This window comes from Rhagoletis pomonella, unplaced genomic scaffold (genome assembly GCF_013731165.1).
Source record: "Rhagoletis pomonella isolate Grant_MI unplaced genomic scaffold, Rhpom_1.0 Rhpom_scaffold_00007, whole genome shotgun sequence".
In the NCBI taxonomy this organism is placed as follows: domain Eukaryota; kingdom Metazoa; phylum Arthropoda; class Insecta; order Diptera; family Tephritidae; genus Rhagoletis; species Rhagoletis pomonella.
Window position 1 is genome coordinate 19,647,009 of NW_023458561.1, and position 22,508 is coordinate 19,669,516.

The 22,508-nt window shown below is 32.0% G+C and overlaps 1 protein-coding gene across 1 annotated transcript in view; it reads right to left on the reverse strand.

Moving 5' to 3' along the window:
- LOC118742417 (diuretic hormone receptor) overlaps positions 1–22,508 on the reverse strand; it is a 47,630-nt gene that overhangs the window by 9,961 nt on the left and 15,161 nt on the right. The window contains exons 3-9 of the mRNA XM_036474480.1: positions 18,949–19,042; positions 16,535–16,628; positions 14,541–14,621; positions 10,553–10,623; positions 10,245–10,355; positions 2,512–2,700; positions 2,210–2,325 (exon numbers count right to left, since the gene is read on the reverse strand). Of these exons, the coding sequence (XP_036330373.1) occupies positions 2,210–2,325; positions 2,512–2,700; positions 10,245–10,355; positions 10,553–10,623; positions 14,541–14,621; positions 16,535–16,628; positions 18,949–19,042 (756 nt within the window). The remainder of the gene's footprint in view (positions 1–2,209; positions 2,326–2,511; positions 2,701–10,244; positions 10,356–10,552; positions 10,624–14,540; positions 14,622–16,534; positions 16,629–18,948; positions 19,043–22,508) is intronic.

The window sequence follows — 22,508 nt, forward strand, 5'->3', positions numbered from 1 at the left end:
TAAACACTGCCTGTTTACTTTTACATACCAAATTTGTAATTTTTAGAGCAAAATTACATTTCAATGTTTCAATTGATTAAATTTGTTATTAGGAAATATATTTTTTCGTTCAAATTTTGGTAATTTTAAGCATTTCAGTTGTATATTTATGCGTATATTTTAAACATCTCATGTTCAAAAATCTAATCTTGAGCATCTTATGCGTATATCTACGCAGATTCTGGATGAAAAATAAACACCTTTCAGTAGTAGTTTTACATGCACTTTTTAGAGTGTAACTAAAAATACTCCTACGATTATTCCGGAGTATACACTGAAGAGCAAAACTGGAACAATCGAACGTAAAGTTAAGTTTGTGGTAATGTACTTGTTCAGTTTATTTACTTTATGGTAATTCAAACTTGCATTTCGCCTTACCGATGTTTAACTAAACGTTTGACCATAAAAGTTTTAAGATTCGCATATGGAAACTCAGAAAAAAATTACCAAACAAAAATGAACTGGATTGTTCTTTGTTGTTTTGTTCTGAATTTTATAATTCAAAGAGGAGTTCTGGCTCATTTCCTGCAATTTTGTAATCAAGGCGCGTAGAATTTTCGCTGTGAGTGCATTAAGTGCACATACCAAGCAAAAAAAACTTAAAACTTTTGCAAAACGGTCAGAAAGGCCACGCTGTAAAGAAAGAAATCATATCGGCCAAATTTCCGTTTTATGGTTATCTAAACAAGCGATAAAAGGGCGGACCTCAGTCTGCAAGATCAAGAGGCCACAAAAAATTGTAATTTGCCAGGCTAGGCATATTGGAGGGTCTCTAAATGCCAATAAACTTTGGTTCCAAATCAAAAATTACTGTTTTATCACCACAAAACAAGTGACTGGACATTATGTAAGACATGGGAACAAGTTATTGCAGCACAAAGATAAAGAGGAGAAAGCCTGTTTTGACATCCAGAAAAATTTTAGTCCGAAACGCATTTTTACTAAGAAAAAACATGGGATTGGTATTATTTTGAAGCGGGAATTTACTATTAATTAGGGCACGGCCCTAAATTTTTTAACTCTGAGGATAAAATTAAACGTTTTAAGTCGGAGTATTGGTTCAAGCGCTGTGCACCTGCATCAGGGATACGCCTAACGTCCCAAAATATTTAAACTATTAGGTTTGTATGTGTACATTTAATGATGTAGGGCCGTGTTACGCCTTAGGGAGTAAGAACTGTGGTAAAATCGATGGTGAAAAGAAAAGTGACAACAAATGAGCATTTTAAAAAAATTTTGCGTTTTCTGAGGATATTTTTCGCAGGCTTTTATCAATTGTAACAGGGCAATGATCAGAAATATCCTCCGAAACAGGGGCCAAATAGGTATAAATCCCAAGTTTTTATAATCATGGAGTGACCTGCGTAAAGCCCAGAATTGATTCAACAGAAAACTTATGGAATTGTTTGAAAATGCTACTGTTCAATTGCGAAAATTCGCCCAATCGCATGCAAGACCTTAGGCATGGCGTTGAGGAAAACCGATGCGCGTTCTCAACAGATTTCGTCTAAAACCTGTGCGAAAGTATCCCAAGATGACCATAAAAGCTGAAATATTCAAATTAGTTATGGCCAATTTATTAAAAGTCAAGCAAATAGTAAAATTTTCTGTCGGGTGCAAAACTGGAACAATCTAGTTGCTATGTTTTTTTGCAATAATTTTTCTTTATCTGCTTGTATTAATTATTGTTTTTATGGCCTTCTGATGCAATAAACATTGGAAATGTGAATTCCGAAACTAGATTACAAAAACGTATTCATTTATTGCGAATATATCGCAAGAAAATTCTCATTATGTATTACTGTTCCGGTTTTGCTCCTCAGTGTAATTCTCAAGCCTTTTTGATAACGTCTTATGCATTCCATTCCGCATTAAGAGAATTATTTGCACTGTAGAAATTTATCTACGCTTAGTACTAACAAAAGGAATACAATCTGATCGTCGAGAATCTCACCCATGCTTTAAAGGATAAAGAATTTGAACTAATGGGTCTGTATTATTTCAAGGAGACAGTCAGACAGAATCATTGTAACCGATTCTTCAATTATATATATACTTACAAATAAATATCGAGTTAACTTGAGAAATCGAAACGAAGTTAAGAGCTACATATACTTAAATAGTTGGCGTATACATACATACACACTCGTATTAATACCTGTATGCTCACCTTCTGCTTTGATTCAGCTGAATATTCCTCTCATCCCGCCATGTCGAAATGTGATGCCTCAATGTGTTGCGCACTTCGGAGTTTAGAAAACAGTAGAATAGTGATACCGCAAAACCCTGTTCAAGAAGTACAAATAAAACAATAATTGAAATTAGAACTAAGCAGGTAAAAGCAAATTTAGGTAAATTATAAACAGGATTAACGACCGTTTCCTATTTATGTATTTCCTATACATGTCGTTTTATTGTAAATACTCCACATGCAATTTCAACAATATTCCTTTAAAGGTAGGTTTTGCTTACCTGGGTACTGAGCAGCAGAGCTCGCACAACCGCGAACATGTTACTCATAACACCACTCTCGCTGGGGCCAGCTAATACCACCAAGTAGGTTATGCCAAAGAGCGGAATAAGAACCAGCAATGCCTTAGCGGCTTTACGATACTGACGCGTTTCCACGGTGTTTGCTGAGCGGAGCTTTGTTATTAACACCTGAAAATATACAAACACAAGGCCGCATTTAGTAATATACTAACATTATACTGCCCAAAAAAATGTTGCATCAAACTTACTCAGAAAAACTTCTGTAAATTTTACGCATGATAAAAATTTCGTCAATTGCGTATAGTAATTGATATACATCAGTGGCGGATAAATAAATTTGGCTTGAGGGAGGGGAGTCAGAGATGAGTGACCTGTCCAAGTTCGAGATATAGGTATGCCCTACAAGCATCCAATTGGCTTAAACTCTCATTTATTTCGCATGCAAATACAAATATAATGTTTTAGAACTGTGATGTAGGGTGTTTTATAAAAGAGTGTAAAGTGATTTTGTTTTACTTCTAAGTATGTATAGTAGTTTCATTTTGTGAATTTACTTATCTCAAGAACCATTTACAGGGTAGAGCCGCCTGCAATATAGAAACTATATTGTTTTGTAAAAAATAACAAGATGAGAATTTTGAATTCTGTTTATTTAAGCCAGTTATATACATACATATTTATCTACTTGTATACAAATATTTCTTATTTACAATGCTTGTCGAATTAAGTATGGAATTATCTTAACAAACTGTTCAGAACTTCGATTATAGTAATTTAAATTTCAACTAAATTTTACGCTTTCCTTTTTCGCGAATCTTTCTATTATTCTTTCAGTGTCAATTTTAATATCTCTTTACATATACATCTAGTGTACATGAAAACTGCTACTACCTGCCAGGGTTGTTGCGAATAGTCGCATTCGCATTCGGAACCGCTTCTATAACGAGAATCAACAATTTGCGCGGTAAAAGATAATCTTTCATTAGGTAAGAATTGTGTAACTATCGAACATTAAAAAACTGGATGCATCGCTAGTTTTTTTCTACATAAGTGTAATAATTGTTTTTTTTTTCATAAGACGGCTTATTATGATAAAGTTCCGTGTTTTCTTTTATTACTTAGCAGAAAAACACTGTTTTTACTACTCAAATACTCCTCTGTGTGCTCGAAAACAACAACATTTATTTTAATTTTGTGATAATTGTCAAAATTTGCACGTAGCGAAATAAAAGTAAAATGGAATGTGAAAAAGTTGACAGCCATTTCACAAATCAAATAAGAATCATTTCAAGGCGAATTTAATATCTATTGAGGAGTGGGACTTGGAATGCAATATATCGTTAGTATATCTAGTATAAAAAGGGCGTAACTCACCTTGACGCTGAAAAACTAACTAAAAATCCAAAATTCACTGTTTGATAGATTATGATGCATTTCATCGAATCATAAGTCCCCACATCGTTTTATGCAATAACAAGATTTTAGTTAGTTGCGGCTTTTTTGCATTTCAGCCACAATGTGAAATACGCCCTATCCATACTATATTAACGATATGTTGAAAATTTGCGTACATTTGCCTCAAAATATCAAAGCACATTGAGCACATGGAATGAAAAACAAAACGGATTTGATATGGTACTAACAGCGATGAGTAAGTAATTGTGACTGTCTGCTATTTGGAAAAGTCGATCTCAGCTAATAAAAAGCCGAATTAGTAGCTATTCATTACAGGTGAACTATTTCAAAAAGTCACCCGGGATCTAAGCAGATCTGAGACCTTCATCCGTGATTCCAATAATTCAAATTATTCTAAAAAAACGGGGTTCCTTTTTAACAAAATAACAAGATTTTAAACTAATTCGGCTGGCAGCCACGACGTTCAAACAAAATTTTCTTCGAAATATTCATTCTCAGAAAATCACATTTTATTTGCCATATCCACCTATTTACAACCTCGCTATAAGCACATTTTTTTCAAACCAGTCACAGAAGAAAGGACTAAAAATGAATTACAAAAACTAAAATCGAAAATCGCTGATGATATTACAAGTTCTCCAAATTCTGAAACAACCAAAAGAATGAGAATGAAGAATTCTATAGAAAATAACGGTGTTTAAACAACGATCTTTTCATGATGCTAGATTCTGAAAATGAAAGGCAGGAGGATACATCCGCCTTTGCACCGCCGATGCAATTCTCAGAAAGGAGTTATTGGAGAGAATTTACAATTTTGTCAAGTTTCAAGTTTTTCAAGTTATTCGTCTTGAGCGAGTAGTGGCGCAGGTTTGATTTACGACACTTTAAGAAACTGGCTTTAACCCAATTCCACTTATTAAATTCAAGTACTAAATTAAAAAAAAAAAACATTTAAAATGACTACATTTTCCATTCTTTATTTTCCTAAGTCACCTAATTTACGCACCTAAATTATTTCTTAAAAATACTTGACATCCGCATTCGCATTCGCATTCGCGGATGTTAGCTTTTAAACATCCACATCCGCGGATATCTAAAATTCCACATTCGCAACATCCCTACTACCTACTATACTGCCATGTTTTAAACGGCAAAGAGCTGAAAAGCTTCATTCTGAAGTAGCGTTACTAGTTGGAAGTGTGGCCAGAATTAAAAAAAAAAACTTTTTAAATCTATGGAAAAGAATATTCGTCGCAGTTACCAAGAATGCCATTTTTTTTGATAAAAGTTCCTCTGAACAAGTTATATTTCAAGCTAGAGCTGGGATACTATCGATAGTACCGCCACTCGATAGTTTTCGAAACGACAGTTGAAAACATCGATAGTGTCGATAGTAATATCGTCGTGAAAGGCATTGAATAGCGACAGGCAAAATCTGAATATATTAGTTTTTATATGAAAAAATTAAATTCGTTGTTTGTTTGTGCTTTTTGAAGTGCAAAGAGTGAAATTGGCTATAATAATACATTTCTAATACTACAAAAATAACAAAACACAAAAGATATTCTTTTAAATTGACTCTCATACTTATAAAAGTTCAACTGAGATCAAATACGGAGGCGCATATCAAAACCCGAACAAGGGAAATTATTAATATTTTACCAGATTATAAGACAACGAATATAGTACTGTTCAAAATAATAGCTCCACAACATTTTTAGCAGTTTTGACTATTTTGTGTTTAATTATTATCTACTAATTTTTTATAAAAGTTGTACAAAACAAAAAAATACAAAGTCATTAAGATTTCAAGCTTTTTAATTCGAATTTCCACAAAAATTTAGTGTAAGTAGTTTTATAGCTTATTAAGTTTTACTATAACTCAGTGTAAGCTTATAGTTGCTAAAAATGCCAATGACCTACATTTTTTTTTGCCGACTGTTGTGAATTTTCTTGCAAAAAAAAATTAAGACATTAATGAAGAGACATTGTGAAGTTTCGCTAAAACCGATATCGATAGTTTCCAAAAACTATCAGTCCAGCGCCTTCTTCAAACTGCGGGCTGTGTCGGAGCCGCAGCCGCTAAACTTAAATGTAGAAGATAAAAACGATATATGCTAGATATTTTATTGTATTGAACGGAATTTAATAAGTCAATATGAATCGTAAAATAATTAATTAATAATTAGCAATAGAGAAGTAGATCCTCATTAACTTCAATACTAAGTACCACCAGCTTATAAATAGTTATGTATATGTATGCCGTGACGTTGTATCACTAATTCAATTCATTTTTTTTTTCCTTTCATACTACAGAAATTTGTATTCCTTTTTGTATTAGCCTAGGCCCCCGTATTACATAGTTTTCTTCTTCGTGATCAGTCAAATTTTGCTACACTCATATACACATTCACATAAACATATCGTCGCCTGGGTAAAAGATTGTCGTAAGCGCCCTTTTGACGATTTTTAGTTATAGATGCAGTTATATATTTTGAAATAAGGTCTTTCGATTGGTCTCATCAGTTTTTAGATATCTCCTTTAGTTTCCGAGATATTGGCCCGTATGAATAAAAACTGAGCAATTGCTTTATCTTAAAATTTCATACCTGTTACTTTACTTTTGTTTGAATAAATCGAGTAAAAGTTCTAAAATTTTAAGAAAAAGCAATTGCTTATTTTTATTCATACGGCCCATTGACTACAATTTTTTCGATAATTTAGTAAAAATTTAGTTAGTGATGCAGTCATCTTAGAAATGGTGTTCTCTATTTCTGTATATCTCCTTTAGTTTCCGAGATATTGAGTAAAGAGTGTCGTTAATTTGGTAGAAATTTTGATCACATTATGTCGTATTTCATACAAAGTGGCTGCCAAATTGTGGACAAATGGCGCTTACGACAAAATTTTACTAAATAAAATCCTTCATAAACTCAAAACTAATTAACAATAAACATTAAAAATTAAATAATTTAAGAGTTTTGGGAACTAGTATCATTTTCAGAGGCTTTGGAGAAAATCTAAGTTCGCGTTTTTGACAAATTGTATTCCAAACTTCAATCGCGATTTCCCACAACCTACCGAAATTAACTGTGACAATATTTTACCCAGGCGACGATATATTAGCATCCTCCTTGCTTCCTTTTGATTTTGATTCTAGGCTTCTGAAGCAACAAAAAAATACATGGCAGGGCTGTGTTTGCTATACTGCTATTACCTTGGCTAAAACTTCTTAAACAGCCGGCAATCTTCCTTATTACAGTTATGAAATAAACAAATCTCTTGCGTCTAATATTATTTATTATATATTATATATTATATATATATTAAAATATTATATATATATATTATTAAAATATTATATATTTTAAACTCATTTCATTTGATACCCATATTCTTAATAATTGCTTTAACTTATTAAATAATTAGAGTTTACCTTTTTAAGGGGTGGCAACCCTCTTTAATATTCTAAGTATGTTTTTATATACATACGCTGCGATTATGTTATAAATATTACGCCATCTGTTATTCAAAAGTCGAAATACCTACACAGACATACTTTTTGTCTCCTTCCCTCGCTTTCAGCGCAAGCACGTGTTTTCAGATTGATGACGAAGTGATTTTGTATGGAAAATATTTATGGCCATACAATTGAATAAAATAGACATATATATCAACCAGTAGTTTCCATATACCAAAAAAAAGGAAAATACTTGAGTTTTTGATAAAAGAAAACCAAAACAAAATCATTCGAGCGGTTTTCTTGCATTTTGGTAATAACAAAACTTGTTGAAAATGAAAGTTATATCTGCAAATCATAAATTGCTAGAGCACTTTGAAGGCTCAAAATTAACCCCAAAATAAGTCAATACTTACCGTTGCTTCTACGACAGAAACCGAATTGGTTACTTACAAAAAGGAATGTGTCGATAGAAATTTTATCTTTGAAACGCCACAGTTTTCTTTGAAATCGCTTCATTAGTTCTGGTGCAATAAGCGCTTTCGTGAGCTATTAAAATTACAACTACAACATTTGAGCATAGCCTCCATATCGAAACGTAAGACGTATTCTACGTCAAAAACTTTACAAATGTTTTATATACTTTTCACTTGTATTAAAATCTATAAATCAAGCTACTAACTATGCAAATCGATGTATAAATCAACAAGTTTTGAATGGTCAAATGAAAATGGGCAAGATTTTTTTATGAAATAAGAACAGGGAAGAATGTTACTCATACGCCATATCGTATATAACCGTGCATGGCGTATTTCCATGGGAAAATTACCATATCTCGAAAAAACGGTATACAGATCCGTAATCTACGACCCAAAATTAAGTTTACGTGTCTCGGCCTTTTTGACGTAGAATACGTCTTACCTTAAGGTATGGGGGCTATGTTCAAATGTTGTAGTTGTAATTTTTAGAGCTTCACAAAAACGCTTATTGCACGAGAACTAATAAAGCGATTTCAAAGAAAAGTGTGGCGTTTCAAAGATAAAATTCCAAACCTGTCGACAGATTCATTTTTATAAATAACGAATTCGGTTTCTGTCGTAAAAACAACGGTAAACATTGCCTTATTTTGGGGTCAATTTTGAGCCTTTAAAGTGCTCTAGCAACTTATTGTTGGCATATATAACTTTCATTTTCGGGATATAGGTTCTTTGGAGCAGTAGAAATATTATCGGGTACAAATTTTATATAAATTTAACAAATATTGAGCATTTTAAGGCAAAAAATTGTTGAAAAAATTTGCAAATTTTTTTCATTACCAAAATGCTCGAAAACCGCTCGAATGATTTTGTTTTTGTTTTCTTTAATCAAAAATTCAAGAGTTTTCCTTTCGTTTGGTATATGGGAAGTATTGGTTGATATCTTCTATATATGTTTATTTTATTCAAATATATGGGCATAAATGATTTTCCATACAAAATCACCTCGTCGTCATTTTGCAAACACGTGCATATGTTGGAAGTGTGGGAAGGAGACAAAAAGTATGTATGCGTATGTAATGCGGCTTTTGATCGCAGCGTATGTACATATGTAAATGCATATATACGTACATATGAAAGTTTCAGTTAATGTGGATCTGTTTGGTTTTGTTATCGATATTTTTATCGATTTTGTTATCGATTTTGCTATCGATTTTGTTATCGATATTTTTATAGATTTTGTTGCCGATATTTTAATCGATTTTGCCATCGATATTTTTATCGGTTTTGTTACCGATATTTTCACCGATTTTGTTATCGAAATTTGTATCGATGTTGTTATTGATTTTGCTATCGATATTTTCGGAACTTATCGATATAATGATCGATATTTTTATCGATTTTGTTATCGATTTTTTAATCGATTCTGTTATTGATTTTATTATTGATTATTTATCGGTTTTGTTATCGATATTTTTCTTGATTGTTTTAACAATTTTGCTATCGATATTGTTATCGCTTTTGTTATCGATATTTTTGTCGCTTTTGTCATCAATATTTTTATCGATTTTTCTATAGATATTGTTATCGCTTTTGTTGTCGGTATTTTTATCGGTTTTTTTACCGATTTTGCTATCGATATTGCCATCGCTTTTGTTATCGATAGTTTTATCGTTTTTTTATCGAATTTATTACCGATTTTGTAATGGATTTTTTGATAGATTTTGTTATCAATTTTGTTATTGACTTTGGAATCGATTTTGTTATCGATTTTGTAATCGATTTTTCGATAGATTTTGTAATCGATTTTTTATCGATTTTGTAATCGATTTAGTTAACGATTTTGTTATCGACATTTTTATCGATTTTGTTATCGATTTTATTATCGCTTTTGTTATCGATATTTTTTTCTTAGTTTGTGCTTTCGTTTTTGACTTGGATATGCTCTTAACCATACCACGTATTCTACGTTTAAATTTAGCGGGTGTATCTCCGATACAGCCTGCAGACCAAGACGAAGGCGCTGGACTGTTCCTTTTTTTTTTTGTTTCCTTTTAAAACCACCAAAAAATTTCGACAGGTTTTACTATGCAAATAGCCCTCTGTGCGTTGGCGAAAAGGTTTACATGATCTCTTCTTCTTTTATCCGCCACTGCATTTGTACACATACTTAATCGTATCATAAGAAGGGACCCGTAATGAAAATAATTCAACCTTTTCCCTTCTGGGCAACGAAAAACGATTATATCTAAATACTTTTATTTTTATGAGCAATAAATGTACATAAATAAATATGTACATAATGCAAGCAGTTACATTCGTTTTTGCATGCAAGCGAGAGAGTTGGCTAAAACACTTACCCACATTATACGCAGTAAAAATATTAAATTCATAATCAGCACTGCACATACAGGACCCTGAAAAATCCAATCCACATAAGTTTCCTGCATCCAAGGGCATCCAATGTCAAACTAAATAAAATGCAGTGGAATTTAAGTGAAGAAAGAGAAAAAAATTACGATAGCATAATAAAAGTAGCTAAACTATAGGGGTGGCAATCTTCCAAGGCAAATAAGTGGTAACAGTCGTGTACATATTCAATGCATATTATTCATACATATAGTATACGTAAACTTAAGTGTGTATAATAAAAATACATAGTCTATACCTGCTCCACATCGTACGATATCGTAAATCCTTTAGCAATTGCCCAAATAACAACGAAAGCTGCTGGCCCTCCTGCGAAATCAAAATGTTAAACTTTAATATTTTTGAGCTTGCATGTACTTATGTGCTTATATGTGCATTAGGATGGTCCGCAATAAGTAAAGTTGGAATTTTAATGGTCACACCTCCTAGGAGTGTTCTATATCGGAAAAATATACCCCTATTTTACAACGCTTATATCAACTAGCAATGTTGTGTGTCCAAACAGTTGCAATTTTGTGTGTCCAGACAGCCATAAAACCTTTGCTTTGCAGAGTTCCAATAAAAAAAACTAGACATCAATCTCATTGGTTGAGAGGTAGATGTCGCCCTATGCACTGCGTACGCTATAGCGGAAATGGATGACACGCCATTTATTTAAATGAAATTAATTGCTACTCGTATATATGCACATTAGGGTGTTCCAAAAGTGCATGTTAAAAAGTATAGTCGGAATTCGTATGCTCTCACCTCCTAGGATGCTTCTATAGCGAAAAATATACTCTTATTTTTTTATTTTAAAATCAAAAAATATTTAGAGGTCTCTCAAAGCGCCCAAAGTTTTCCATGTAAATATTTTATATGGGAAAAAACAACTTTTCGTAGAAATGGTATAGAATAGTTAAAAATGAATCTTTTTCTTTCAGAAAACTCTGTTTATCTGCAGGAGATTCCCAGTAATAATACGCAATTGTTTATTTAACCATTTTTTTATTGCAACTGTAATTTATAGGTCCGCCAAAAACCCACAAGACCCCTGAAAAATGCAATGCGGTGACCAATAAAAAATCGTTAGTATTAAAAAATGGTTAAATAAACAATTTGGTAATATTATCGAAAGTCTCCTAAAGAGAACAGTGTTTTCCGATCGAAAAATATTGACTTTCAAGAATTCAATACCATTTCTACGAAAAAATGTATATTCCCATATAAAAATACATGGAAAAGTTTGAGGGCCTTGAGCGACCTCTAAATATTTTTTGATTTCAAAAAAAAAAAATAGGGGTATTCTTTTTTCGGTATAAAACAATCCTAGGGGGTGAGAGCATTACAATTCCAACTTTATTGTTTTTGGACCACCCTAATCTAAAAACATATATGTGTGCATGTATGTGCACTGCATTTATGTGCACCAATCTATTAATGTCGTTGAATTGTTTTAATATCTATTGCGAAATTTTATACAGACAAGAATAAAATGTAGAAAATAAATAATATCGAGCCCTAACCGCCAAAATAACGTAAGCGACATTTTTTTCAAAATTTTCTTTTTGATGCAGAAATATTCCTAGAGCATCTAGATGCATTTCTGCATCAAAAATACAATTTTGAAAAAAATGTCGCTTACGTTATTTTGGCGGTTAGGGCTCGATATAAAAACGCTTTTATAAATAGACTAAAAAGTAAAAAATAATATCTCTAAGTCCCATAGTATTTGTTTTGATAACTTTTGATTTTGAAATTTTAGCAAAAGTCATTATAAACAATTTATGAGATAGAAAATTAAAAGCGTGGGGCGCATGTAATAGACCTTAATTTATATGCAGGGTAATATTTGTATGTATGTATGTATGAGGATATATGAATAACGACCGCTTAAAATCGATCTCAAGTTTGTACTTTCTCTGTAGCAATTTTAGGTCTATGTTATGTAGTTTAACTAATGTCAATTTAATCTAATGCTTTGTATTGCAGGCGCTCCACGGTTTTCATTTTCAATCTCATAAATTGTTTATAATGACTTTTGCTAAAATTTCAAAATCAAAAGTTATCAAAAAAAATGCTATGGGACTGGGAAATATTATTTTCTACTTTTTAGTCCATTTATAAAAGCGTTGTATATTAAAAAGTTTTTTTTTTTATATTATTTATTTAATTTTGAAATCAAAAAATATTTAGAGGTCGCTCAAAGCGCTCAAAGTGTTCAAATGGTATAGAATTCTTGAACACACGTCAACTTAATTTTGGGTTGCACATTATGGATCTGTTTACCGTTTTTCCAGATCACGTAATTTTCCGAAGATATTGTCATTAAAAAATTAAATCTTTAACATGGAAAAAATGACACATTTTGTGCAATGTTTTTTTATTAGTATTAAAAAATCAAGTGACTAACGATGAAAATTGGTGGATAAATAAACGACTTTTGAATAGTCAAATGAAAATGTGTAGTTACAAAATTTTTTGTATGAAATTGGAACGAGAAATAGTATTACTCATACGCCACATCGTATACGGCCGTACCCGCACATGACGTATAAGTAACATTTTCCATATCGTCGTTTAAATTACAAAACCGCGTATCGTCATTCTGCATAACCGGGTAACTGACATTTGCTGTCAAAAATTGGATTTGCTCACACAAGCTCTTGGCTTAAGCCTTATCCATTCGTCCTGAAATATACTAGCCAGAAGTGCGATTGCTTTATAAAAAAGAGAATCATTTCGAAATATGAGTGTTTTACTATATAGAAAATAATTTATGCAACTTCAAATACGCGGTTTTGCAATTTGTTGATACGCGGTTTTGTACTTTAAACGACGATATTAAAATTAGATTTTTTTATTCGCAATGCAAACTTAAAATGAAAATATCTTGGGAAAATGACCCGATCTAGGAAAACGGTATACAGATCCGTAATCTACGACTCAAAATTAAGTTTACGTGTTACGGCTTTTTTGTGTCATTTTGGCGTCCCTACAGTATTGCTTCGTTCCTTTTGGTGAATTTTCAGAAGAAATGCACACGAGAGACCAAAATGCTGATTTAATGAAAATCTTGCTGATATTCTCCGATCCCCTAATCACGCCACTTCGACGATATTTTGGTGTAAATATTTTATAACCACTTTTTATTGTTTTTAAAAGTCTATTTTAAAAATTTATAAATTTGTATTATCACTTTTAGTTGACAAAATTCAAGCTGTGCAAAAAATTTGAAAAAATTAAATTTTTTTCCCCTACTTTAATATGAATAAAATTTACTTCTTACGGATTTGTGGCTGACGTTTGATGGTAGAATTTAAAAGATATTCAAAATTTTGATTTTATCAATTAGTAATATTTTTTAAAACTTGACAATTCAAAAAAAATAAAATTTGAAAATCTTGAAGTTTGAACTAAAATCGTATTATTTTAATTATTATTTTTCGGGTCAGTTTACAAATTCTATTTTTTACTGCTATTGATAATTACATAATAAAAAAATAAAAAAAAACGGTTAAATAATAAGATTTTTGAAAATATACATATATATTTTGTTTATTTAATTTTTTAAATTTGATGTAACTTTTCAAGGTAAAGTTGGAGCTTATCTAAATTTTTTGTTACAGCTATCGATACACAATTTACTACTTAATAACAAAGAAAAACTCGCGATAAAAATTTAAGCCCGTTCAAAAGTGATAGGTTTTTGATCAATCACGCCCCTAAAAAAGTACACTGTGCAGCGGCGACCTACTCCAATTTTGATGTTGCGCTCTGCATGACATCACCGCTGGAGTTTTACTATTACCACTTAAATTTTGGGGCGGCGGTTAAGTTCTTGGTAATCCGAATAAGAGAATTTCCAAATGTCAAAAAATTGGTGACAGTGTTGTAAAGGAATACTTTGTGATATGACGAGTTATAAATAATATTTAAAATGTAAATAAAAAATAATCTTCCATATACCAATTAAATATACTTATTTTTTATTTTAAATACTTTTATTTTAAATACTAAAATCATCTCTGATTAAACTGCCCACTAACTTATGTATGGACAACTTTGTAAACAAATTTAATACATTTTCGCATTTTTTAGCCATCTGATGCACATCGTACCGTTACCGATTTTGAAAATTTTCCGCAGGGCAAATTTTTATTACCAAACTAACTGGTCGAGGGGGAATCTTGATTTGTAGGTTAAAATTTAAAAATAAGGAGCACACAATGTAATAAAATGCTTACCCCATCCGATTATTGCGTATATATTAAAACGTATGTTATCGCCAGAAAATGTTTTCACCACCAGCATGTACAAATAAAGACCTGTAATGGAGCCCAAAAAAAGAAACAAATACATATGTACATAGGAACTTACATAAATTAGATTAAAAATGGAAATGTTACTATGTTTCGATTGAATTGCATATTTATAGATAGATAAAGACGAGAAATAATGTGTATGTACATTAGGGTGGTCCAAAAATGCATAAGAAAAATAAAGTCGGAATTTTTACGCTCTCACCATCTATGATTGTTTTATACCACTAAAATATACCAAAATTTTTTCTTTTCAAAGCAAAAAATATTTAGAGGTTGCTCAAAGCGCTCAAAGTTTTCCATATACTTTATATGGGGAAAAAACAATTTTTCGTAGAAATGGTATAGAATTCTTAAAAATTAATATTTTTCGACCGAAAAACTCATTTTCTCTTCAGAAGATTTCCAATATAGATAATACGCAATTATTTTTTTAACCTTTTTTCATGTTAACTATATTTTATATGTAGGTCCGCCAAAACCTCTAGAAAATGCCAGAAAATGCAATGGCGAGATAAATAGAAGATCTTTAGTATTAATAAGTATGTAAATAAGCAATTGGATATTATTATTGGAGGTCTTCTGAAAAGAGCCAGATCAAAAAAATATTGATTTTCAAGAATTCCATACGATTTTCACGAAAAGTTTTTCCCCCATATAAAATAAGTGGACAACTTTGAGCGATCTCTAAATATTATTTGATTTCAAAATAAAAAATATGGTATATTTTTTCGATTTAGATCAATCCTAGTGGGTGAGAGCATTAAAATTCCGATTTTACTTATTTTGGACCATCCTAATGTACATACAAAGGCTTCTAAAAATAAGAGCGTATCTCATTTTCGAGCGTAAACATCTTCGTGTTCAGTTATGAAAAAGTATGCTGAAGCCTCATACACTGCCGCTCAGCAGAACAGATCGACAAAATTATCAACTGTAACTGCCTTATGCATAAACTAGTTTCTGTAAATGAGGTGTTAACGCCATTTTAATTCCTAAGCAAGTAATAGCTGTAGCAAAAACAACTACATAGGCACTGTCATTGAATTTTTATTTTTACCTTGTTTAAAGGAACGAGAATCAATTACACTGGTTTACAGCAAAAATTTTATATGCATGTCACTATCCAATTCCTATGTAGAATTGCCCAATGATTCCGAAAATCGAGTTTATGAAGAATTTCATTTGCCGTGTTTAGTATTACGATTGTTCAATTGGTTTGTAAGATAAACGTAATTAAGTGGTACCACTCTTTTTTAAGCTGAGCAGTAAATTGCAAATATCTCGAAAAGTTATACATAAAACAAAATAAGCTTGATTTTCGAAATCACCGAGCAAACCATACAAGGTAAATTCATTCTCTCAATTCGTCGGCCATGATTTTTTTCTGACGTTTGCCAGCATTTTAAAATCATATAAAATTGGGAATTAAAAAGTGAAAATGTTCGCAATTGTTGTCCTTGAGATTGAAAACGTCAGACTGCCTCTCAATGGTTTTACCTTGTTATGTTTTTATCATGCATTCAACCTTTAATTTTTTTTTTCTTGTTTGGCGCTGTAACTGCCTAAGTGCTTTTGTCTGAGACCAATAAAGTAGTTTCTCTTCTGTTCCCTAATAACACCAATGGGAAATGCCAAAAGAATCCAAGTTCTTCTTCTCCTGGTCTTTCATCGCAGGAGAAGCTATCGGAATTTTCCCTCCGACATCATCCTTCCGGTGAGTGGCAGTGTGTGTATGAACGCAAATTTTTGTGTGCCTTTCTATTTTCGTTTATAAACGTATTTTGCAAGTAATTGCTATAATTTAATTTGATTTGTTTGTTTGATGTTCACACATACATTTATTGCATTTAGTACACAAAGAAACGGAAGGTATGTAAACGCAAAGCCAAACGCGAAACATTGTAATATACACTTACCTTCAACGAGCATCCAGAAGAAATTTGTTAGAGTGAAGAAATGAAACAGGGTTACCAAGACAACACATCCTCCTAAGCCCGTTCGTATGGAAATCTTTTTAAAACAAAAACCAAAAAAAAATTGTGATAATCAAAGACATACAATTACTTATACATTAGTAATAGAGGTATTGCAATATCATTGAATGCATAGTACAATTACATATGTTATACATAAAGTCTGGTCAACAAGAAGGAAATGGAGCTTTTTCAAGAGCAACCAACATATTTATTTCAACTCTTTAAAATTACTTTTGTTCGTCCAGCAAACATTTTTCACAAATTATCAGGTTTTTCGTTCGAATCGCATTCGTGCAGACCAAAAAATTATCCATCACTCAAAAATTTAGAGCGCAAAGTATCAGTTCTCTGAAAAAAATTTTGCCAGCAAGAATTTGCAATCATGAAAAACATATGATTGTGGCATATGGTGGCATTTTTGTCAACTATAGTTTGAATAGACAGGTCCGTTAAATTTAAAACTTTATTAACTTGAGCGATTTTCTAATGAGAAGTGTTAACAAATACTTGTTTACTTAATTAATTTAGTTAATCGGCTGAAAAAATTGTATTCGTAATCGAAATGTAATCGTAACCAAAGTCGATTTCGGAAAGTCAGCAGTTACTATGACAAATATGTAAATTGAAACGTATGTATGTTAAAGAAAGGCAGAACAACAAGAATATTGCCTAGATTTGACTATCTAAAATAATTTTAAAAATTCTATAAAAACTTATTATGTTTGAAATGTAACCGTGGGCACCAGCTGGCAGGAAAAGTTTCGAATTCCTGCAAACCTGGGTTAGTTGAAAAATTTGCAGGTTTTTAACTTGAAAGAGAATTCGAGATAATTTTTTTCTACTCTCTGATATTTTGAGTATTGGATAAATCTTTCTTTATTTTAGACGAACAAACCTATTAATAAAGAAAAAGAAATTGCATTGCGGTAAAATTTTTCCCATGGACATTTTTTTTCTTTTGTTATAAATTGACTGTATTCTAGACATCCTTATCAAAGTAACCTGAATACCCCTTTGAAAATCGGGACACCAAGTAATGAAGCAAAATGAAGTTAAAAGCGAAGTTGACAAAACCAGCTACGGCAATTATTTCCGAAATATTACGCCGCCCAACAAATTTCTGTATTAGCTCTAGTTTACGAAATATGACTCTAGTATTTCGCATTTTTTCCATACAAAGTATTTTAGATTTTTTTTCTTTGTGGAAGAAACTAAGTGAAAAAATTTCCAAAAATCAACGGCAAGTCTTAGCTACTATAAATTTGCACTTTTATGTAATGTAATATATTGGGCTACAAAACTGTATACTAAAAAAAATTCTAAAAAATCTGATTAAACATTCAGAGGCCTTGATAGCGTTCCTCCATCGCACGAAGGTGAAAGCTATAACTCGAAAACAAGATGTGTTAGAAAACAAATGAGGGTATATGTATTTAGAATCAGCAATCTAGGGATCGATCCCTGCTGAAATCTAGTAAAAGAAGTCTGATGAGGAGAGGTGGTGATATCCGAAATAGCTGCTATAACTTCTACCGCTTAGAATTTGTTGCTTTTTCACTTGTTCCTAATAAACAAAATCGTGGAATAAAGCTCTATAACAATATTAAACTACCTATATTGATTTTCGAGACCAGTGTAGTTATTCTATAACAATATTAAACTAACTATTATAAATTTCGAGACCAGAATATGTTTTCTGGTTATATTTTGATGGTTGGTGGGACTTCAAAGTTTACACGTGGAGTTGATTTGTAAATTTTTTGCCAATGCGTTCATCTCCATCACCAGCGCCACATAAATCCACATTTAAAACTTCGTGCAAAAATTATGAAAATTCAATAAACTTTAACGATTGCACCCAAAAATTTTAAACTTTTTATTTAGAATAAAAAAAATAAAAATGGGTATGCATATTTTATATGGAAGAAAATGCACAAAACCGTCAAAATAAATAAAACCCAAAAAAATATTAAACATCAACGCGATTTTTTAGCTTCTTGAAATTTGCACTTTAACCTACTAAAATTTAATGAGCTATAAAACTGCATACCCAAAATTCTAAATAAAATTTTTGAAATTTTTAAGTGCTAATGTTAAAGTTTGTTGAATTTTCATAATCTTAGTACGAATTTTGAAATGCAGATTTATGTGACATTGGTTAGGTAAAGTGCTAGACTGTTATAAAAGAAATATAAACAATAAATAAACAAAAGAAAAATTGCCAAAACAAGTTAAAATGTCACGTGGCTTAATCATGTGTGTATATTATATTAGAGCGTATATGTAAGTATATGTAGTTACAATATATTTGAAACTTTTGTTGATGTTTGAAAAAAATAGTTATTTATACTTACATGTACAGATAAAGTGAGTATCCACAGCAACGCCGACATTATATATGTGAAGAATAAATTGGCGTGAATTGAATTGCGCAAACAGCGTAATTCCCTGCGTTCGTTTTCCATTTCGTTTGAGTTGATTTCCAATTGTATGCGGAACGAATGTGAGGGGTGGCATTGACAAGGAAACAAAAGACATCAATGCCGGCGACCAACAGAGTAAAATATGTACATATAGCAATAATCGTACAGACAGTAGCAGAGGCAGACACCATGGCGTTGAGAACGTGTGAAGAGAAATACAATAATATATTACACATAAAGCATGTATATAAATGTATGTATACATATAAGTGTGTATTCTCAAAGGAGCAGCGGAAAGCGTACTGAAAATCTGGTATCCAAAAAAAAAAAAATAAAATATGTTTGCGGCAATGAAACAAAGGTTACCATGGGAAATAGTGTGAAAGCGAATGCCGAACGTTTTTGCAATTTAAAGCGTCTTATACAAATGAACAAATCGAACGTAAGGACATTTACTATATACATATGTATGTATATGCACATATAAGAATATCACAATGCTTTTACTTCACAAATGATTATATGAATGTAGTCTGCCAATTATTTACTTGAAGAAATGTTACTAGAAACAGGCAAATTCGTAGAGGTGGGGTAGTGTACTTAGATATGAATATGGGCGGATCCGAGAAATGGTCAACCAAAATCGCAAAAAATTCATGCAATTCGAATTCTCTAGTTTTTGTGCCAAAAAAGGCATAGCACAACATATTCTTATTTCATATTTCTTTTCACTTTTATTTGAGAAACCTGATTTGGCCCTCTTACTTCTTGAAACAATATCGCTTCAATTAAATAAATTTTTTCAACAAAAAAGGGTAACGTCCGTAACGTAACGTCCCGAACGCACATATAAAATTGTTGTAAAGTTAATCCAATCTTGAGTTTGCTTTAATATCACATTTTGTAAACTTCATTACTTTCCCTTCAAAGTATTTTTGTAGATTGTACCCTCCATGCACGACAATTTGCTCAAATCGGTTGACTTTGATGGCCATAAAAAATCGCTTCCTTTTGCAGTAACATCCGAACATAAATTTCGAAGGCAAAAACACCGACATTAACCCAAATTCGAATTTCCGTTATTTTGTTCCCATAAGGACTGCTACAAATTTTTAACTTATAATATTTTTGTCGGCAAAAAAGGTAAAAGAAACGTCCGAACGTAACGTCCGCAACGCTAGGATTTGCCCATATACATAATAAGTGTGTGCATGTATGTGTTTAGATCTGAAACCTTTACATGAATTACCCTGCAAAAATCGCGGCTACTCCATGTATGCATGTAAAGAGTACTCCCAAGGGCCAAGGAGTACTCCAAAATAAACCACAAATCATATAAAAAATATGATCGAATTAACATTGGGATGCCCTAGGGCAGGACCATATACATATAGCATTGTTGATATATTTTTTTGTTTGTACACGCTTCTGTTCTTCACTTCACAGATGATTTTTCGCAATTAATAAAAACCAAAAACAAAAATAAAAAATACATGTTGCCTCCGACGGCATTCGAACCCAAACATGCTAGGCGCTAACAATTGCTGATTTAAATAACAGCGAGCATCTCTACACGTTCAGCTACAGCCAGACATGTAAATGTGCTTTCAAATGCTCAACTTAAATCACATTTCGTTAAAACACGAGCAGTGATCGGCCAAAAATAAACAGGTGCAGAGACACGAGTTGGTCCGCTACAACATGACAGAGGTGCACTTTTGTAAGTACTCCAATATACCATGGGCGACCACATTGTCCAACGATTTTTACAGGGTATTATTAAAGTTTGTCCTAGAAATAGTAAGTGGAGAGAAGTAATCTCGAAAAGTACTTAAAGTTTTTAGAGACCTAAAAAATAATATTAGGTCAGATATTGCTCGGTGTGACAGTGAAAATACAAGCGAAAAACTATATAGGACAGGTTGTAAGTAGGGTCGAATAGAATATGAACATATATTGCATATAGTGCCTAAACCCTCTAAGTTTTTGATTGAAAACCCGTTAGTTTCGCACTTGATCCACTTATCTAGTTTTAATAGCTAACATATTTTTCATCCGATTTCAAACATCGAATATGTTTTAGAAGGAAAATTTATAGACGTTTAAATTATATTGTTATTTTCTATATTTTAATTTTTTCAACTTTAACTATCGTTATTGTAAAAGTTAAGAATAATTCATGCTAATGCAATGGTGTAGTGCTAAAATAGTTCTAAAGTTGTACCAAAACTGGAACTATTCCGGTGAAGAATTATTTCATCATAAGTAGTATATATTCCCTTTAACTTCGATCAAAGGAGTTATAATTTTATATTGTCTATCCTTCTGCATCAACGGAAGGCAGAGAATTTATACTCAAAGGAGAGTGGAAGGATCAAAGCTAACAACCAAGAAATTAAGGACTGTGTTACTGCAGAATATTAGCCGCCGTCTCTTCGCCAACAACTAGCGAGTGACGAAACGAACGAACTCAATGAGGTACAACCAAACCCGCTATCGTCCATCATTGCTAGCTAACTTTGTTGTTGCTTTCACATGCAAAAATTTTAGCTAAGCGACCGGAACTCAAACAAGCGAGCAGAAAAGTAGAGAATCGGTGACGCCATTATGGAACCGCCATTTTGAAGTTGGAAAAACTGACTTCAGATTCCTAATTAGCTACCCCAGAAATCTATCTATCTTCCAATATCAACGTTTTAATTTTAGTAGTATTTTTTGAAAGCATATTTTCGGGCACTAGGCTCACTCTAACTGTCCATTACAGGTATATTTAATTATGGGAATATTCACCAATAATCCCTGAGTGATAACGTGTAAAAATAACATTTTTAGCTGCACTTTGACAGGTCAGGAAAACAAAAGCATTGAGAACATCGACATTATAAAAAACCGACTAGTCCGACCTCCAAAAAAACTATTTTTTTAAATAAAAAATACATGTCTCTTGTTTTATTTATAAAAAATCGACTAGTCCGACCTCCAAAAAACTTATTTTTTTTAAATAAAAAATACATGTCTCTTGCTTTATAACAAATAACAATATTTTGATGTAGCGTTTATGAATTTCGAAAAATAGTGTTTTTTTAATCACTCTAATGTATATTTACATACATATATGGTATATGTAAAAGTTTCGCCAAATTTCATGGGTTCTTAGAACTTGTTTCCAAAGAGTATAAACAACTTAGTTAATATGTATAATCTTGCTGACCGATAAAATCTGGCAAAAAGCTATGCAGAAAAAACTTTCGAAAGTGTATACACTAAAATTGGGCAGAGTATGAATGTAGTATGTATGTGTTTAAAGGCCTGCAAATGTTGAACCATAAAACATAGCGACATATGTCACATCATGCAAATCCCATTTCATGCTATGTCGCTCATATATTTTTGACACTGACTGAATTGATTTAAATTGAAATCAAATGATGCATCAAATCTACGCATGTCAACACAAGCGACAATTGGGTCAAATGCGACATATAGTCTGT